General features: G+C 43.8%; 2 protein-coding genes across 3 annotated transcripts in view; both read right to left on the reverse strand.

Moving 5' to 3' along the window:
* LOC147333997 (uncharacterized) overlaps positions 1 to 16,286 on the reverse strand; it is a 118,148-nt gene that overhangs the window by 14,934 nt on the left and 86,928 nt on the right. The window contains exon 1 of one of the 2 annotated variants that reach the window (XM_086286546.1): positions 11,921 to 12,143. The exons of the other annotated variant lie outside the window; for it this stretch is intronic. The gene's annotated coding sequence lies outside the window, so the exon portion shown is untranslated. Of the gene's footprint in view, positions 1 to 11,920; positions 12,144 to 16,286 lie in introns of those variants that run through there. 2 annotated transcript variants of the gene reach the window in all.
* LOC147333998 (uncharacterized) lies at positions 1,999 to 15,085 on the reverse strand. Its single transcript, XM_086285861.1, has 4 exons — positions 14,699 to 15,085; positions 7,689 to 8,623; positions 3,029 to 3,388; positions 1,999 to 2,017 (listed from the first exon to the last, which is right to left on the reverse strand). Exons 1-4 carry the CDS (start codon positions 15,083 to 15,085, stop codon positions 1,999 to 2,001), a joined length of 1,701 nt encoding a protein of 566 aa, XP_086141987.1.

The raw sequence follows: 16,286 nt of genomic DNA on the forward strand, positions 1-16,286 counted from the left end.
ACCTACTGTACCTGTGTGCCAGGTTTCAGCCAGATTTACTGTAGAATTCCTCAGAAATTAAAGGGTACTTGTATCCAATGCAGTCAGCCAATACAGTAGAATTATGTCAATTTTCAAAAATTCATTAAAAATCATCCTGAGTAGTTGATGTCCAACTTTCAACACATCCCCCCTCTGGGACACCTACTGTACCTGTGTGCCAGGTTTCAGCCCGATTTACTGTAGAATTCCTCAGAAATTAAAGGGTACTTGTATCCAATGCAGTCGGCCAATAAACTACAATTATGTCAATTTTCAAAAATTCATGAAAAATCATCCTGAGTAGTTGATGTACAACTTTCAACACATCCCCCCTCTGGGACACCTACTGTACCTGTGTGCCAGGTTTCAGCCAGATTTACTGTAGAATTCCTCAGAAATTAAAGGGTACTTGTATCCAATGCAGTCAGCCAATACAATTTAATTATGTCAATTTTCAAAAATTCATGAAAAATCATCCTGAGTAGTTGATGTACAACTTTCAACACATCCCCCCTCTGGGACACCTACTGTACCTGTGTGCCAAGTTTCATCCAGATTTACTGTAGAATTCCTCAGAAATTAAAGGGTACTTTATTCAATTCAATACAGTCAATACAATAGAATTATGTCAATTTTCAAAAATTCATGAAAAATCATCCTGAGTAGTTGATGTCCAACTTTCAACACATCCCCCCTCTGGGACACCTACTGTACCTGTGTGCCAGGTTTCAGCCCGATTTACTGTAGAATTCCTCAGAAATTAAAGGGTACTTGTATCCAATGCAGTCGGCCAATAAACTACAATTATGTCAATTTTCAAAAATTCATTAAAAATCATCCTGAGTAGTTGATGTCCAACTTTCAACACATCCCCCCTCTGGGACACCTACTGTACCTGTGTGCCAGGTTTCAGCCCGATTTACTGTAGAATTCCTCAGAAATTAAAGGGTACTTGTATCCAATGCAGTCGGCCAATAAACTACAATTATGTCAATTTTCAAAAATTCATTAAAAATCATCCTGACTAGTTGATGTCCAACTTTCAACACATCCTCCCTCTGGGACACCTACTGTACCTGTGTGCCAGGTTTCAGCCCGATTTACTGTAGAATTCCTCAGAAATTAAAGGGTACTTGTATCCAATGCAGTCAGCCAATACAATTTAATTATGTCAATTTTCAAAAATTCATGAAAAATCATCCTGAGTAGTTGATGTACAACTTTCAACACATCCCCCCTCTGGGACACCTACTGTACCTGTGTGCCAAGTTTCATCCAGATTTACTGTAGAATTCCTCAGAAATTAAAGGGTACTTTATTCAATTCAATACAGTCAATACAATAGAATTATGTCAATTTTCAAAAATTCATGAAAAATCATCCTGAGTAGTTGATGTACAACTTTCAACACATCCCCCCTCTGGGACACCTACTGTACCTGTGTGCCAGGTTTCAGCCAGATTTACTGTAGAATTCCTCAGAAATTAAAGGGTACTTGTATCCAATGCAGTCAGCCAATACAGTAGAATTATGTCAATTTTCAAAAATTCATTAAAAATCATCCTGAGTAGTTGATGTCCAACTTTCAACACATCCCCCCTCTGGGACACCTACTGTACCTGTGTGCCAGGTTTCATCCAGATTTACTGTAAAACTCCTCAGAAATGAATGGAAACATTTATTCAATTCAATACAGTCAATACACTACAATTATGGAAATTTCAAAAATTCATTAAAAATCATCCATAATAGTTGAGGTCCAACTTTCAACACTTTCTTACTCTGGGCGTCCTACCGTACCTCTGGGCCAAGTTACATCTCAATTCACTGTAATCTTTATCAAAAATTGAAAGAACAATTATATGTCAATGCTGGATGTGTGTCCTTTCAAAGTGACACTAAATAACAGAACTCAGGCACATCAGGGAATAATCCAAAAGGCGGATTTATTAAACAAAAACAACATACAAAATATCTCTAACCCATACTACATAACCTAAAAAGAAACAAAGGGACACTTAGAAGCACAAGGAAACAATACTGAAAGGGCAAGAGACACAGTCCAAACACAATCCACAACTAAAATGCCAAAAGAACAAGTCATCCCACATAGCAGACGGGTCTTGCCTGGATCTGGTGTCAAGCCGGCACTGCTGGCTGACTTCTGGCATGGTAAGATGGCACTGTTTATGTGATGGCATGCCACATTTGGCCTGATTGGGTGAATGTGACATGTTGTATAGAGCACTTTGAGTAATATGGGTGAGTAAAAAAGTGCTGTATAAGAATCAGTCCATTCACTGTCTGAACAGAGTTTCGTCATGTTACTTTTGCACTATTATGTTCCAGCACATGTTGTTATTACATGGCTTACATGGCTAAGGTACACATTAGGCTGACATCTGGGGCCAGAGCTGAAACTGTTCTGGGCCAGCACAGGGCCAGCAGTGTGTCTGCAACTGGCCTTGTGCTGGCTCATGTGTGGGCCACCTCTGGTAAACCAGATCTGGGCCACCATAGGGCCGTCATTCTTTGCGGTACGCAGGCCATGTGTAAGCACATTGTGTGGGACAGATCCAGGCCATACCAATTTTGCTATGTGGGAGGAATTATGTAAAAATAGAAACATCATAAAAATGAAAATGAACATAAAGTAAAATGTACTGAAAAGAACATCAGTATGGCCATCATTATTTGCTTGGAAAGTCTAAAGTTCCATGGCTTTGAACAGCCAGAGAACGCAATGCCCAGCTTAGAATGACTAAAAGTAACTTCTTTTAACATTCTGTCATTCTGCTTCTATATCAAAAATCCACTAAAAATAGTCATTTGAAAAAAAATATTCGCCACTTTTCATCAGTTTGGGTTCCTCTGTTTATAGCAATTTTTAGAAAAGAACCCAATACCTTTGTCACTATACAGTTGTACAGTGAGATACAGAGCATCTCCTACTCATTGCAAACATGCTGGGAGGGTGGCTCTATCCGCCTTAGTGCAGCTGCTGTACCATACTGTGATGCAGTAAGTTAGTAGGCTCTCAATGGGCGAGTGGTGGAAGGGTGAGCTGTAGTCCACAAAGAGCATTCTGGCGTAGCTCTGCCGCTGTTCTAGGTGACTCAGCACCGAGTGGAGGGTGATGGCATCTTCTGTGAATCTGTTTGCACGGTATGCAAACTGGTGGGGGTCGAATTCTGGGGGGAGGTAATCCTTGGTGTGCTGAAGGACTAGTTTCATGATTACCGGTGTGAGGGCCACAGGGCAATAATAGTTCAGGCTGGTGATGGGAGACTTCTTTGGTACTGGGATGATTGTGGCTGATTTTAGACAGGATGGGATGGCTGCTTCATCCAGTGAGAGGTTGAAGATTCTGGTGGAGATGAGGGTGAGCTGGTGGGCACATGGTCTTAGCACTTTACCACGTATTCCGTCTGGACGCCTTCCTGGGGTTCACTGCTAGGAACACTCATCTGACATCGTGCTCCGTTACAGTGAATGGAGCGGTGCAGGAACCAGGTGAGGATGAGGATGGGAGCAGGGCTGAGGCAGATGAATGCTGCTGTTGTGGTGTTTCAAAGCGGGCAAAGAAGCTGTTTATGTCCTCTGCTAGCTGCACACTCAGGTTTTCTGTTTTCACAGTTCTGCCTCTGTGGTTTATGATGTCTATTATTCCATGCCATGTGTTGTTGCTGGACAGGTGGGACCCCTTTTCAGGTCAGCTCGAGCAGACCTGTACAGAGCTCTGTCAACAGACCTACAGGGAGTGCAGAATTATTAGGCAAGTTGTATTTTTGAGGAATAATTTTATTATTGAACAACAACCATGTTCTCAATGAACCCAAAAGACTCATTAATATCAAAGCTGAATGTTTTTGGAAGTAGTTTTTTTTTTTTTTTAGTTATTTTAGGGGGATATCTGTGTGTGCAGGTGACTATTACTGTGCATAATTATTAGGCAACTTCACAAAAAACAAATATATACCCATTTCAATTATTTATTTTTACCAGTGAAACCAATATAACATCTCCACATTCACAAATATACATCTCAGAATCAGAATCAGAATCAGAATCGTGTTTATTGGCCAAGTACAGTGGGGCAAAAAAGTATTTAGTCAGCCACCGATTGTGCAAGTTCCCCCACCTAAAATGATGACAGAGGTCAGTAATTTGCACCAGAGGTACACTTCAACTGTGAGAGACAGAATGTGAAAAAAAAATCCATGAATCCACATGGTAGGATTTGTAAAGAATTTATTCGTAAATCAGGGTGGAAAATAAGTATTTGGTCAATAACAAAAATACAACTCAATACTTTGTAACATAACCTTTGTTGGCAATAACAGAGGTCAAACGTTTACTATAGGTCTTTACCAGGTTTGCACACACAGTAGCTGGTATTTTGGCCCATTCCTCCATGCAGATCTTCTCGAGAGCAGTGATGTTTTGGGGCTGTCGCCGAGCAACACAGACTTTCAACTCCCGCCACAGATTTTCTATGGGGTTGAGGTCTGGAGACTGGCTAGGCCACTCCAGGACTTTCAAATGCTTCTTACGGAGCCACGCCTTTGTTGCCTGGGCGGTGTGTTTTGGATCATTGTCATGTTGGAAGACCCAGCCTCGTTTCATCTTCAAAGTTCTCACTGATGGAAGGAGGTTTTGGCTCAAAATCTCACGATACATGGCCCCATTCATTCTGTCCTTAACACGGATCAGTCGTCCTGTCCCCTTGGCAGAAAAACAGCCCCATAGCATGATGTTTCCACCCCCATGCTTCACAGTAGGTATGGTGTTCTTGGGATGCAACTCAGTATTCTTCTTCCTCCAAACACGACGAGTTGAGTTTATACCAAAAAGTTCTACTTTGGTTTCATCTGACCACATGACATTCTCCCAATCCTCTGCTGTATCATCCATGTGCTCTCTGGCAAACTTCAGACGGGCCTGGACATGCACTGGCTTCAGCAGCGGAACACGTCTGGCACTGCGGGATTTGATTCCCTGCCGTTGTAGTGTGTTACTGATGGTGACCTTTGTTACTTTGGTCCCAGCTCTCTGCAGGTCATTCACCAGGTCCCCCCGTGTGGTTCTGGGATCTTTGCTCACCGTTCTCATGATCATTTTGACCCCACGGGATGAGATCTTGCGTGGAGCCCCAGATCGAGGGAGATTATCAGTGGTCTTGTATGTCTTCCATTTTCTGATGATTGCTCCCACAGTTGATTTTTTCACACCAAGCTGCTTGCCTATTGTAGATTCACTCTTCCCAGTCTGGTGCAGGTCTACAATACTTTTCCTGGTGTCCTTCGAAAGCTCTTTGGTCTTGGCCATGGCGGAGTTTGGAGTCTGACTGTTTGAGGCTGTGGACAGGTGTCTTTTATACAGATGATGAGTTCAAACAGGTGCCATTCATACAGGTAACGAGTGGGGGACAGAAAAGCTTCTTACAGAAGACGTTACAGGTCTGTGAGAGCCAGAGATTTTCCTTGTTTGAGGTGACCAAATACTTATTTTCCACCCTAATTTACGAATAAATTCTTTACAAATCCTACCATGTGAATTCATGGATTTTTTTTCACATTCTGTCTCTCACAGTTGAAGTGTACCTCTGGTGCAAATTACTGACCTCTGTCATCATTTTAAGTGGGGGAACTTGCACAATCGGTGGCTGACTAAATACTTTTTTGCCCCACTGTATATGTGCAGACACATACAGGGAATTTGGTTCCGGTAGATGGTGGCTCTCAAGCACAGCAATGTAAATCACACACACACACACACACACACACACACACACACACACACACACACACACACACACACACACACACACAAGTGTCTATATATACACATTACACATACATACACAAAGCTATGTAAACCAACTATAAATAACGAATCTAACCTTATATACATAAAATACAGAAATGAATGAGGTGGAATGAATACTACAAAATGTACATAAGGTGCAGTTGCAGTCTGGCAGTGGGAGCAGTGTGACAGGTCAACTGTTAAGAAGGGAGATGGCGAGGGGAAAGAAACTGTTCCTGTGTCGGGTGGTCCTGGTCTGCAGGCTTCTGTACCGTCTGCCAGAGGGCAGCAGATCAAAAAGTCTGTGTGCAGGGTGTGAGGGGTCTGCGATGATTTTCCCTGCCCGTTTCCTGGTTCTTGAGAGGTACAGATCCTGGATGGAGGGCAGGGGGGGCGCTGATGATCCTTTCTGCTGCCCGTACAGTCCGCTGCAGTCTGCTCCTGTCCTGTTTAGTGGCTGCTCCATACCAGACTGTGATGGAGGAGCACAGGACAGACTCAATGACCGCAGTGTAGAACTGGATCAGCAGCTCCTGTGGAAGACTGTACTTCCCCAGTTGTCTCAGGAAGTACATCCTCTGCTGGGTCTTTTTGAGGATGGAGTTGATGTTGGTCTCCCACTTCAGGTCCTGGGAGATGGTTGTACCCAGGAACTTGAAGATCTTCACAGTCGACACAGGGCTGTCTGATATGGTGAGGGGGAGCAGAGTTGAGGGATGTCTCCTGAAGTCCACTGTCATCTCTACAGTCTTAAGAGTGTTCAGCTCCAGATTGTGCTGACTGCACCAGAGTACCAGCCGCTCAACTTCCTGCCGGTATGCAGACTCATCACCATCTTGAATGAGGCCAATGACAGTGGTGTCATCTGCAAACTTTAGGAGTTTGACAGCAGAGTTATTGGAGGTGCAGTCGTTAGTGTAGAGGGAGAACAGTAGTGGTGAGAGGACACATCCTTGAGGGCACCAACACTGAGGGACCGGGTTTCAGAGGTGATCTCCCCCAGCCTCACTTGTTGCTTTCTGTCTGTCAGGAAGCTGGTGATCCACTGACAGGTAGCTGGTGACACGCTGAGCTGGGAGAGTTTGGAGGAAAGAAGTTCAGGCACAATGGTGTTAAAAGCCGAACTAAAGTCCACAAACAGGACCCTGGCATAAGTTCCCGGGCAGTCAAGGTGTTGCAGGATGTAATGCAGCCCCGTGTTCACTGCATCATCCACTGACCTGTTTGCCCGGTAGGCAAACTGCAGAGGGTCCAGCTGGTGGCCTGTAATGTCTTTCAGATGGGCTAACACCAGTCGTTCGAAGGATTTCATGACCACAGACGTCAAGGCGACAGGTCTGTAGTCATCCAGTCCTGTGATGGTGGGTTTCTTGGGAACAGGGATGATGGTGGAGCGTTTGAAGCAGGAGGGAACTTCACACAGCTCCAGGGATCTGTTGAAGATGCGAGTAAAGATGGGAGCCAGCTGTTCAGCACAGGTTTTGAGGCAGGAGGGTGAGACGCCATCTGGTCCGGGGGCTTTCCTGGGCTTCTGTTTCTGGAATAGTCGGCTCACATCCTGAGTGTGTATTCTTAGTTTCGGGGAGGAGGAAAGGTGGGTGAGAGGTGTGGTGGAGGTCGTTGAGTCTGGGTTGGAGAGGGTGGTGGTGGTCGTTGAGTCTGGATTGGGGAGGGTGGGGGTGGTCGTTGAGTCTGGATTGGGGAGGGTGGGGGTGGTCGTTGAGTCTGGGTTGGAGAGGGTGGTGGTGGTCGTTGAGTCTGGATTGGGGAGGGTGGGGGTGGTCGTTGAGTCTTGATTGGGGAGGGGCAGGGTGAAGGGGGGAGAGGTGGAAGGTGTGTTGGGGGTCAATGTCTGAAGCAATGTCCCTGGGGAGGGGAGGGTGGGGCATGGGAGTCTGTCCGTCTCAAACCTGCAATAGAAAGTGTTTAACTCGTTGGCCAGGTCTTTGTTTGCTTCAATAGTGGGTGGGGGGCGTCTGTAGCTGGTGATTTCCTGCAGGCCCCTCCACACTGACGCAGGGTCGTTGGCTGAGAGCCGTTCTTCCAGCTTCTGGGAGTAGATCCTTTTAGCTGCTTTGATCTCCTTGGTCAGTGTGTTCCTGGCTTGCTTGTACAGGACCCTGTCACCACTTCTGTAAGCGTCCTCCTTGGCCTTGCGAAGATGTTGGAGTTTAGGAGTGAACCACGGTTTATTGTTGTTGTATGTGCAAAAGGTCTTTGTTGGCACACACACGTCTTCACAGAAACTGATGTATGATGTCACAGTGTCCGTGAGCTCATCTAGGTTCTCAGATGCAGCTTCAAAAACAGTCCAATCAGTGGAGTCAAAACAGTCCTGCAGTTCCTGCTTTGCTGCGTTAGTCCACTTCTTCACAGTTTTGACTACAGGCTTGGCACGTTTGAGTTTTTGCCTATAAACTGGAATAAGATGGACCATGCAGTGATCAGAATGTCCCAAAGCTGCCCGGGGCACAGAGCGATAGGCATCTTTTAGAGTGGTGTAGCAGTGATCCAGTATGATGTTGTCCCTGGTGGGGCAGTCTATATGCTGTCTGTATTTAGGGAGTTCGTAGTTTAGGTTTGCTCTGTTAAAATCCCCAAGAATAATTGTAAAGGAATCCGGGAATTTCCTCTCCAGGGTAGTAATCTGGTCAGCCAGCTCGCACAGTGCGTTGTTCGCGTTGGCCTGTGGAGGGATGTAAACTCCGACCAGCATCAAGGAAGAAAACTCCCGCGGTGAATAAAAAGGTTTACAGTTGATGAGAAAACTTTCCAAGTGTGGGCTGCAGTGTTTCTGTAACACTGTGACATCAGTACACCAACCTTCATTAATGTAGAAGCAGACTCCACCACCCTTTGTTTTCCCTGAGAGCTCTGTTTCGCGGTCCGCCGGTGAAGTTGGAAGCCCGGCAGATTTAAGACAGCGTCTGGGACTCGCTCACTGAGCCAGGTTTCAGTGAAGCAGAGGGCAGCAGAGCGTGCAAAGTCCTTGTTAGTCCGGTTTAAGAGCAGTAATTCGTCGACTTTGTTTGGAAGAGAGCGGAGATTCGCGAGGTGAATGGAGGGGAGTGCCGTGCGGAATCCTCGCCGACATTCAAAAACAAAACAAAAACAAATCAGCGACCAATATAGCCACCTTTCTTTGCAAGGACACTCAAAAGCCTGCCATCCATGGATTCTGTCAGTGTTTTGATCTGTTCACCATCAACATTGCGTGCAGCAGCAACCACAGCCTCCCAGACACTGTTTAGAGAGGTGTACTGTTTTCCCTCCTTGTAAATCTCACATTTGATGATGGACCACAGGTTCTCAATGGGGTTCAGATCAGGTGAACAAGGAGGCCATGTCATTAGTTTTTCTTCTTTTATACCCTTTCTTGCCAGCCACGCTGTGGAGTACTTGGACGCGTGTGATGGAGCATTGTCCTGCATGAAAATCATGTTTTTCTTGAAGGATGCAGACTTCTTCCTGTACCACTGCTTGAAGAAGGTGTCTTCGAGAAACTGGCAGTAGGACTGGGAGTTGAGCTTGACTCCATCCTCAACCTGAAAAGGCCCCACAAGCTCATCTTTAATGATACCAGCCCAAACCAGTACTCCACCTCCACCTTGCTGGCGTCTGAGTCAGACTGGAGCTATCTGCCCTTTACCAATCCAGCCACGGGCCCATCCATCTGGCCCATCAAGACTCACTCTCATTTCATCAGTCCATAAAACCTTAGAAAAATCAGTCTTGAGATATTTCTTGGCCCAGTCTTGACGTTTCAGCTTGTGTGTCTTGTTCAGTGGTGGTCGTCTTTCAGCCTTTCTTGCACTGAACATAAGTTCCCTGCAATTTCTGAAGAATATTACAGTAAATCTGGCTGAAACTTGGCCCAGACGTACAGCAGGTTTCCCGGAGGAGGGATGTGTTGAAAGTTGGACCTCAACTACTCAGGATGATTTTTAATGAATTTCTGAAATTTCCATAATTGTAGTGTATTGGCCGACTGCATTGGATACAAGTACCCATTAATTTCTGAGGAATTCTACAGTAAATCGGGCTGAAACCTGGCACACAGGTACAGTAGGTGTCCCAGAGGGGGGATGTGTTGAAAGTTGTACATCAACTACTCAGGATGATTTTTCATGAATTTTTGAAAATTGACATAATTAAATTGTATTGGCTGACTGCATTGGATACAAGTACCCTTTAATTTCTGAGGAATTCTACAGTAAATCGGGCTGGAACCTGGCACACAGGTACAGTAGGTGTCCCAGAGGGGGGATGTGTTGAAAGTTGTACATCAACTACTCAGGATGATTTTTCATGAATTTTTGAAAATTGACATAATTCTATTGTATTGACTGTATTGAATTGAATAAAGTACCCTTTAATTTCTGAGGAATTCTACAGTAAATCTGGATGAAACTTGGCACACAGGTACAGTAGGTGTCCCAGAGGGGGGATGTGTTGAAAGTTGTACATCAACTACTCAGGATGATTTTTCATGAATTTTTGAAAATTGACATAATTAAATTGTATTGGCTGACTGCATTGGATACAAGTACCCTTTAATTTCTGAGGAATTCTACAGTAAATCGGGCTGAAACCTGGCACACAGGTACAGTAGGTGTCCCAGAGGGGGGATGTGTTGAAAGTTGTACATCAACTACTCAGGATGATTTTTCATGAATTTTTGAAAATTGACATAATTAAATTGTATTGGCTGACTGCATTGGATACAAGTACCCTTTAATTTCTGAGGAATTCTACAGTAAATCTGGATGAAACTTGGCACACAGGTACAGTAGGTGTCCCAGAGGGGGGATGTGTTGAAAGTTGTACATCAACTACTCAGGATGATTTTTCATGAATTTTTGAAAATTGACATAATTAAATTGTATTGGCTGACTGCATTGGATACAAGTACCCTTTAATTTCTGAGGAATTCTACAGTAAATCTGGCTGAAACTTGGCACACAGGTACAGTAGGTGTCCCAGAGGGGGGATGTGTTGAAAGTTGGACATCAACTACTCAGGATGATTTTTAATGAATTTTTGAAAATTGACATAATTGTAGTTTATTGGCCGACTGCATTGGATACAAGTACCCTTTAATTTCTGAGGAATTCTACAGTAAATCGGGCTGAAACCTGGCACACAGGTACAGTAGGTGTCCTAGAGGAGGGATGTGTTGAAAGTTGTACATCAACTACTCAGGATGATTTTTAATGAATTTTGGAAAATTGACATAATTCTATTGTATTGACTGTATTGAATTGAATATAAGTTTCCTTTAATTTCTGAGGAATTCTACAGTAAATCTGGATGAAAATTGGCACACAGGTACAGTAGGTGTCCCAGAGGAGGGATGTGTTGAAAGTTGTACATCAACTACTCAGGATGATTTTTAATGAATTTCTGAAAATTGACGCAATTGTAGTGCATTGGCTGTATTAGATTGAATAAATGTTTCCATTAATTTCTGAGGAATTCTACAGTAAATCTGGATGAAACTTGGCACACAGGTACAGTAGGTGTCCCAGAGGGGGGATGTGTTGAAAGTTGTACATCAACTACTCAGGATGATTTTTAATGAATTTCTGACATTTCCATAATTGTATTGACTGTATCGGGCCGTTACATTGTAATTTGTGCGCGCGCGTGCGCGCGCGACTGTTCGCGCGCGTGCACGTGTGCGCGGGTATAGGCTTTCAATCGGCACATAAAGCGAAAAGGCGCTACCGTAAAGACTCGTGTAAAAGCGCAAGGAAATTTATGCGGCGGATAGGAGGCGGCTGGCTTGACCGCGGCTCACAAATGACGGCTCACTTTACCGCGGTCTCCCCCAGGCTTGTACCTGTGGCTTCCTGTCCTAGGGGTGGGGGTAGACTGTTCTCCTGCCCTGCAGCCCATCCTTTTGTTCATATACCAAGGCTAATTTTCTATATATATTCTTACCCCCTAGCAACCACCATTTCATAATGTTGCAAGCAATCACAAACTCTACAGTCTGTCTAACTCCAGTGTATACCAAGCAATCTATTATCCTCAACAGAGCTAAACTCAACATAAACGGAACCCACATTAAAGTTAGCTCGGTGCTTACCTTTAGATGAGCCCACAAACCGAGAGAAACAGGAAACAGATCAGTGAGCAGAGACCCACGTGGTTCACGCTGATCTCAGCTACAATCCAGGAGACAAGGGTGTGCAGATCGATGCAGATATCGATCCAAACTTTGGTAGTGGTATATGTTCCAGTAAGTTCACTACTTTACTCCCGTTTCATGAAAAAGCAGCTCTCTCTGCTCGACTCCTCTCCTGCACAGACACTTTGCTCCGCCCCCTTTTCCCGGCTCTGCTGTGATTTGTTGCTGTGCGGTCACGTGACTCAGCTGCACAACGTAACCACGTGAGAGAGTTATTTCAAAAGTAGCGCCTTTCCAGTCCTTTCCTTTCCAGTGATGGTAAATTAGATTCTTTTTACTGAATCGAGATTGAATGAGTCACTCACCAAAGCGAATCGATTTTGAGTAATTTGATTCACTGAGTCAGTTGACCAGAGATTGCAAAATGTATATTTTCACTCAAATTTAATTTGTTTCTCTTTTCATGTAAATCCTACTGCTAAGATGAGTGATTCTAAAAGAAATAAACTCTTTTATAGAGCAAGAATGAGCAAAAACATTTTTAAAATAAAGCAAGTTCCTACCAAAATGTCTTAATAAACATTTATTTTGTTTATTTTTATTTATTTATTTATTTTCTTAAATGTGTCAAATATATATTTTCTCATCTAAATGTCCACTGAGCTGTGAGCCAGGGGGTGGTAATGCGCCTTAACATTGGTTGCCAACCAAGAAGAAGAAAAAGCTGTGAGCCAGGAAGGAGGGGGTGAGTGGCTGTGTTGGCAGAGGTATGAAAATGCGCAGTGAAATCTAACGCACATGGCAAACTTCGCCGACGATATTCTAGGGAGGAAAAAATACACATCAGCCATCGGCCATTTTGATGAACGCATACGCCCCCTAGAGCGCGCTAACTTTATTAACAGCCACACAAATGCAAAGCACACATCAAACATAAATAGACTATTTGACTGTCTCCATAATTGAGAGCATTTTCTCTTCTTATTTCAACACCCCCACTTGCTCTCATATTATGATGCTCTTAAGCAAACAAAAAACAACAAACAAAAGGTTTCTTCCTCAGTACTGTATACATGTCCGTATACCATGTTAATGCCCGAACATAAACTTCTCAAACTTGAACAACTTAACTTTTGTTGCAGGCTTTGTCATTACATCTGCAACCATCTCTTCTGTTGAACAATAATCCAGAGTTATTTTTCCTGCACTCACAGTTGACCTCACAAAGTGGTACTTTATGTCAACATGTTTACATCTCTGTCTCGTCACAGGATTCTTCGCCGACGCAATTGCACCCTGATTATCTTCATGAACTTTTGGCGGTGCATATTTTTGTCCATCAATACCTTGTAACAGTTGCATTAGGTACAAAACTTCTTGTAGGGTTGCAGCTAAAGCCATGTACTCCGCTTCACAGGTAGATAATGCAACAGTAGGTTGTCTTTTGGTTTTCCATGAGATTAAAGGACCATCTACAGAGAAGCTTATGCAATAACCAGTTGTACTCCGTCTGTCTGTTACATCAGCTGCCCAATCAGCATCGCTGTATGCCCACAACCTCAGTTCTTTGTTGTCACATTTCCTGTAACACAGTTCTTTCTCGGTTGTCCCTTTCAGATACCTCAGTACATGTTTTACTGTAGTCCATTGGTCTTCAGTTGGCTCAGTAAAGTACTGTGAAAGTTTACTGACTATAAAACTCAAGTCTGGTCTTGTGCATGTAGCCAAATAGATCAGACTACCAACTGCCTCTCTGTACCTTTTGACATCACTCATCATTTCTGCATCATCAGCATAGTTCAGTTTTTGCTCACAAGGTGTCTGTCTTTCTTTACAATCCTGCATGTTGAATCTTTCAAGTATTTTTTCCACATATTGTTTTTGTGACATTTTTACACAGTTATCACTCTGGTCAAAATCTATACCAATGAAATGTCTCAGTTTACCCAAATCCTTCATTTTGAATTTTGCTGCAAGCATTTTCTTCACAACAGTTAGTTCACTTTCATCACTAGCAGCAATGATCAGGTCATCCACCCATACTATCAGAATCACCTTCTTATTTTCTGTCATTTTTGTGTAAACACAATGGTCAGCGGGGTTCTGCACAAAGTTGTTCTCACTCAGATATTCATGCAACAACTTGTTCCAATTTCGGCCCGATTGTTTTAGCCCATATAGCGACTTTTTCAACTTGCACACCAGTTTTTCATTTGTGTCGGATTTTACCTCATAACCCTCAGGTTGTTCCATGAATACCTCACAATCTATTGGTGCGTGAAGATAGGCAGCTTTAACATCCATCTGATGTAAAAGCATGTTTTCTTGTGCTGCCTTTTGCATCAACACTCTGATACTAGTCAGGTTAGCAGTAGGGGAAAATGTTTCTTCATAATCCACACCTATCCTCTGACTATATCCTTTAGCAACATAACGTGCCTTGTACTTCTCAGATCCATCAACATTGTTTTTGACTGCGTACACCCATCTACCCCCCACTGTCTTCTTACCCTCAGGCAAAGTGGTTAAGGTAAATGTGTCATTTTCACTTAGTTATTGCATCTCTTCATCCATTGCACTGACCCATTTCTCTGAGTTAGATGAAGTTATTGCTTCCTTGAATGTTTGGGGAATGTTACACATTGCTCTGTAACAATAATCCATGTTTGTAAGTACTTGATCACAATCCTCCTTATCAGTAACATATTCACTTAAATACCCAGGCCTTTTTCTCACTCTGGAAGGATACCTTGCAGCCTCGCAGTCGAGTTCATTCTCCTGTGACTGGCTGCTCATCTCAGACATGCTTACTGAGATCTGTTCCTGAGTATCTGTGTGTTCTGTACTCACATCAGTCTGTTCTCTGGTCTTGGTGAACCTGTTTGGTGTCTCAAAGTCACCCTCATCATCTGGCACCTTGTCAGTCTGTGTTTGTCTCTCTACTCTTGTTTTAGTCTCAAACTTCACCAGTCTATGCTTCTGTACTTTCCCACTGTCTGGGTAGTAGACCATATAAGCTGGACTGTTCTTGTCATAGCCAACAAAAATTCCTTTCTCACACCTTGAGTCTAGTTTTCTCTTGTTCTGCCTGTAGGCATAACACACTGACCCAAATGTCTGCATCCTGGAAAGGTTTGGCCTTCTTCCTGTCAGCATCAAATATGGTGTCTATTCTGTGCGTCTGTTAAAACATCTATTCCTCACTACAGCTGCTGTTTGCACTGCGTAAGTCCACAACTCTTTAGGTAACTGCTTCTCTATTAACATACACCTGGCCATATCAAAAAGAGTGCGCCAATTGCGTTCTGCAGTACCATTTTGGTGTGGTGAGTATGGTGCTGAGGTCTCATGCCTGATTCCATTTTTGCTAAGGAGTGCCTGATACTCATTTCCCATAAACTCTGTTCCATTGTCAGACCTGATACATTTAACTTGCCCATACGGGGCTGTATCAGCCAAAAACTTCTGTGTCGCTTTTGCTGTGTCACTCTTGTTTTTCAGAAAATACACAAACACTGCACTGGAATAGTCATCAGTGAATGATAGTGCAAATCTATATCCATCTCTGGACTCTGGGTCTACTGGACCAGCTAGGTCTGTGTGTACCAGCTCTAAGGCGGTTTTGGCTCGTGCATCAGGGTCCCTGTTTCTAGTTTGAACAAACTTTCCCTGTGTGCACACTTCACAATGCAAGACAGATTTGTCTGTTTTTCCTTTGATTGCCATACCATCAACAACCCCCTGTAATTTCTGAATGTCATCATAATTACAGTGACCGAGAATTTCATGCCATGTTTGCATGTCATAGCAACCCTTACACTGGTCTTTACCTTCAGTGTTTACTGTTTGTAGGTAGTACAGTCTGTTGTACTCATGTATTGGGAACCTTGTACCGTCTTTGTGTCGCAGGGTGTCTTTTCCTTGCTTGAAGATCATAGTTGCCCCATTTGTGGCACTGCCCCCTGCTGTCCATCAAGCAAAACTCTGCCTCCCCTCTTTGCTCTGCAACTCCAGTGCACTTTGTGCCGTCAGCCAACTCTACGTAGTGTGACTTGGGCTGGAAACTGTCGTCAAATCTCCTGAACTTCGTTATATCTGTGACAATATGCGAAGTTGCCCCTGTGTCCACCATCAGACCCTTTTTGTTGATGCCATGCTCTGACTGGAACGCTGCATCCTCGCTGCTTACCCGGAATGCGTAGTCTTTGCTACCCGACTCCTCAGAAACTTTCCGTGCGTTGTCTTGCCGCCGTTTCCGTCTGCATGTTGAGTCCCAATGGGTGGTGCTTTTACACTCGCTGCACCACTGCTTGCGCTGACACGT

The sequence above is a fragment of the Aulonocara sp. 'chitande type north' Nkhata Bay genome, linkage group LG3 (genome assembly GCF_057382095.1).
Source record: "Aulonocara sp. 'chitande type north' Nkhata Bay isolate Kocher_YH1m ecotype deep benthic linkage group LG3, A_spYH_male_GT1.1, whole genome shotgun sequence".
NCBI classification, from domain to species: Eukaryota; Metazoa; Chordata; class Actinopteri; order Cichliformes; family Cichlidae; genus Aulonocara; species Aulonocara sp. 'chitande type north' Nkhata Bay.

Bases quoted from the DNA above. Each gene is read 5' to 3' on its own strand.
- LOC147333998 (XM_086285861.1), bottom strand. From the start codon at position 15,085: ATGCAGACATTTGGGTCAGTGTGTTATGCCTACAGGCAGAACAAGAGA. The intron at 8,624-14,698 runs GTGAGAAAAAGG...ACAGTGTTACAG, and splicing joins CTGCAAGGTATCCTTCCAGA to AAACACTGCAGCCCACACTT. The intron at 3,389-7,688 runs GCTTCAGACATT...CATCTCCACCAG, and splicing joins CTCCCCTCCCCAGGGACATT to AATCTTCAACCTCTCACTGG.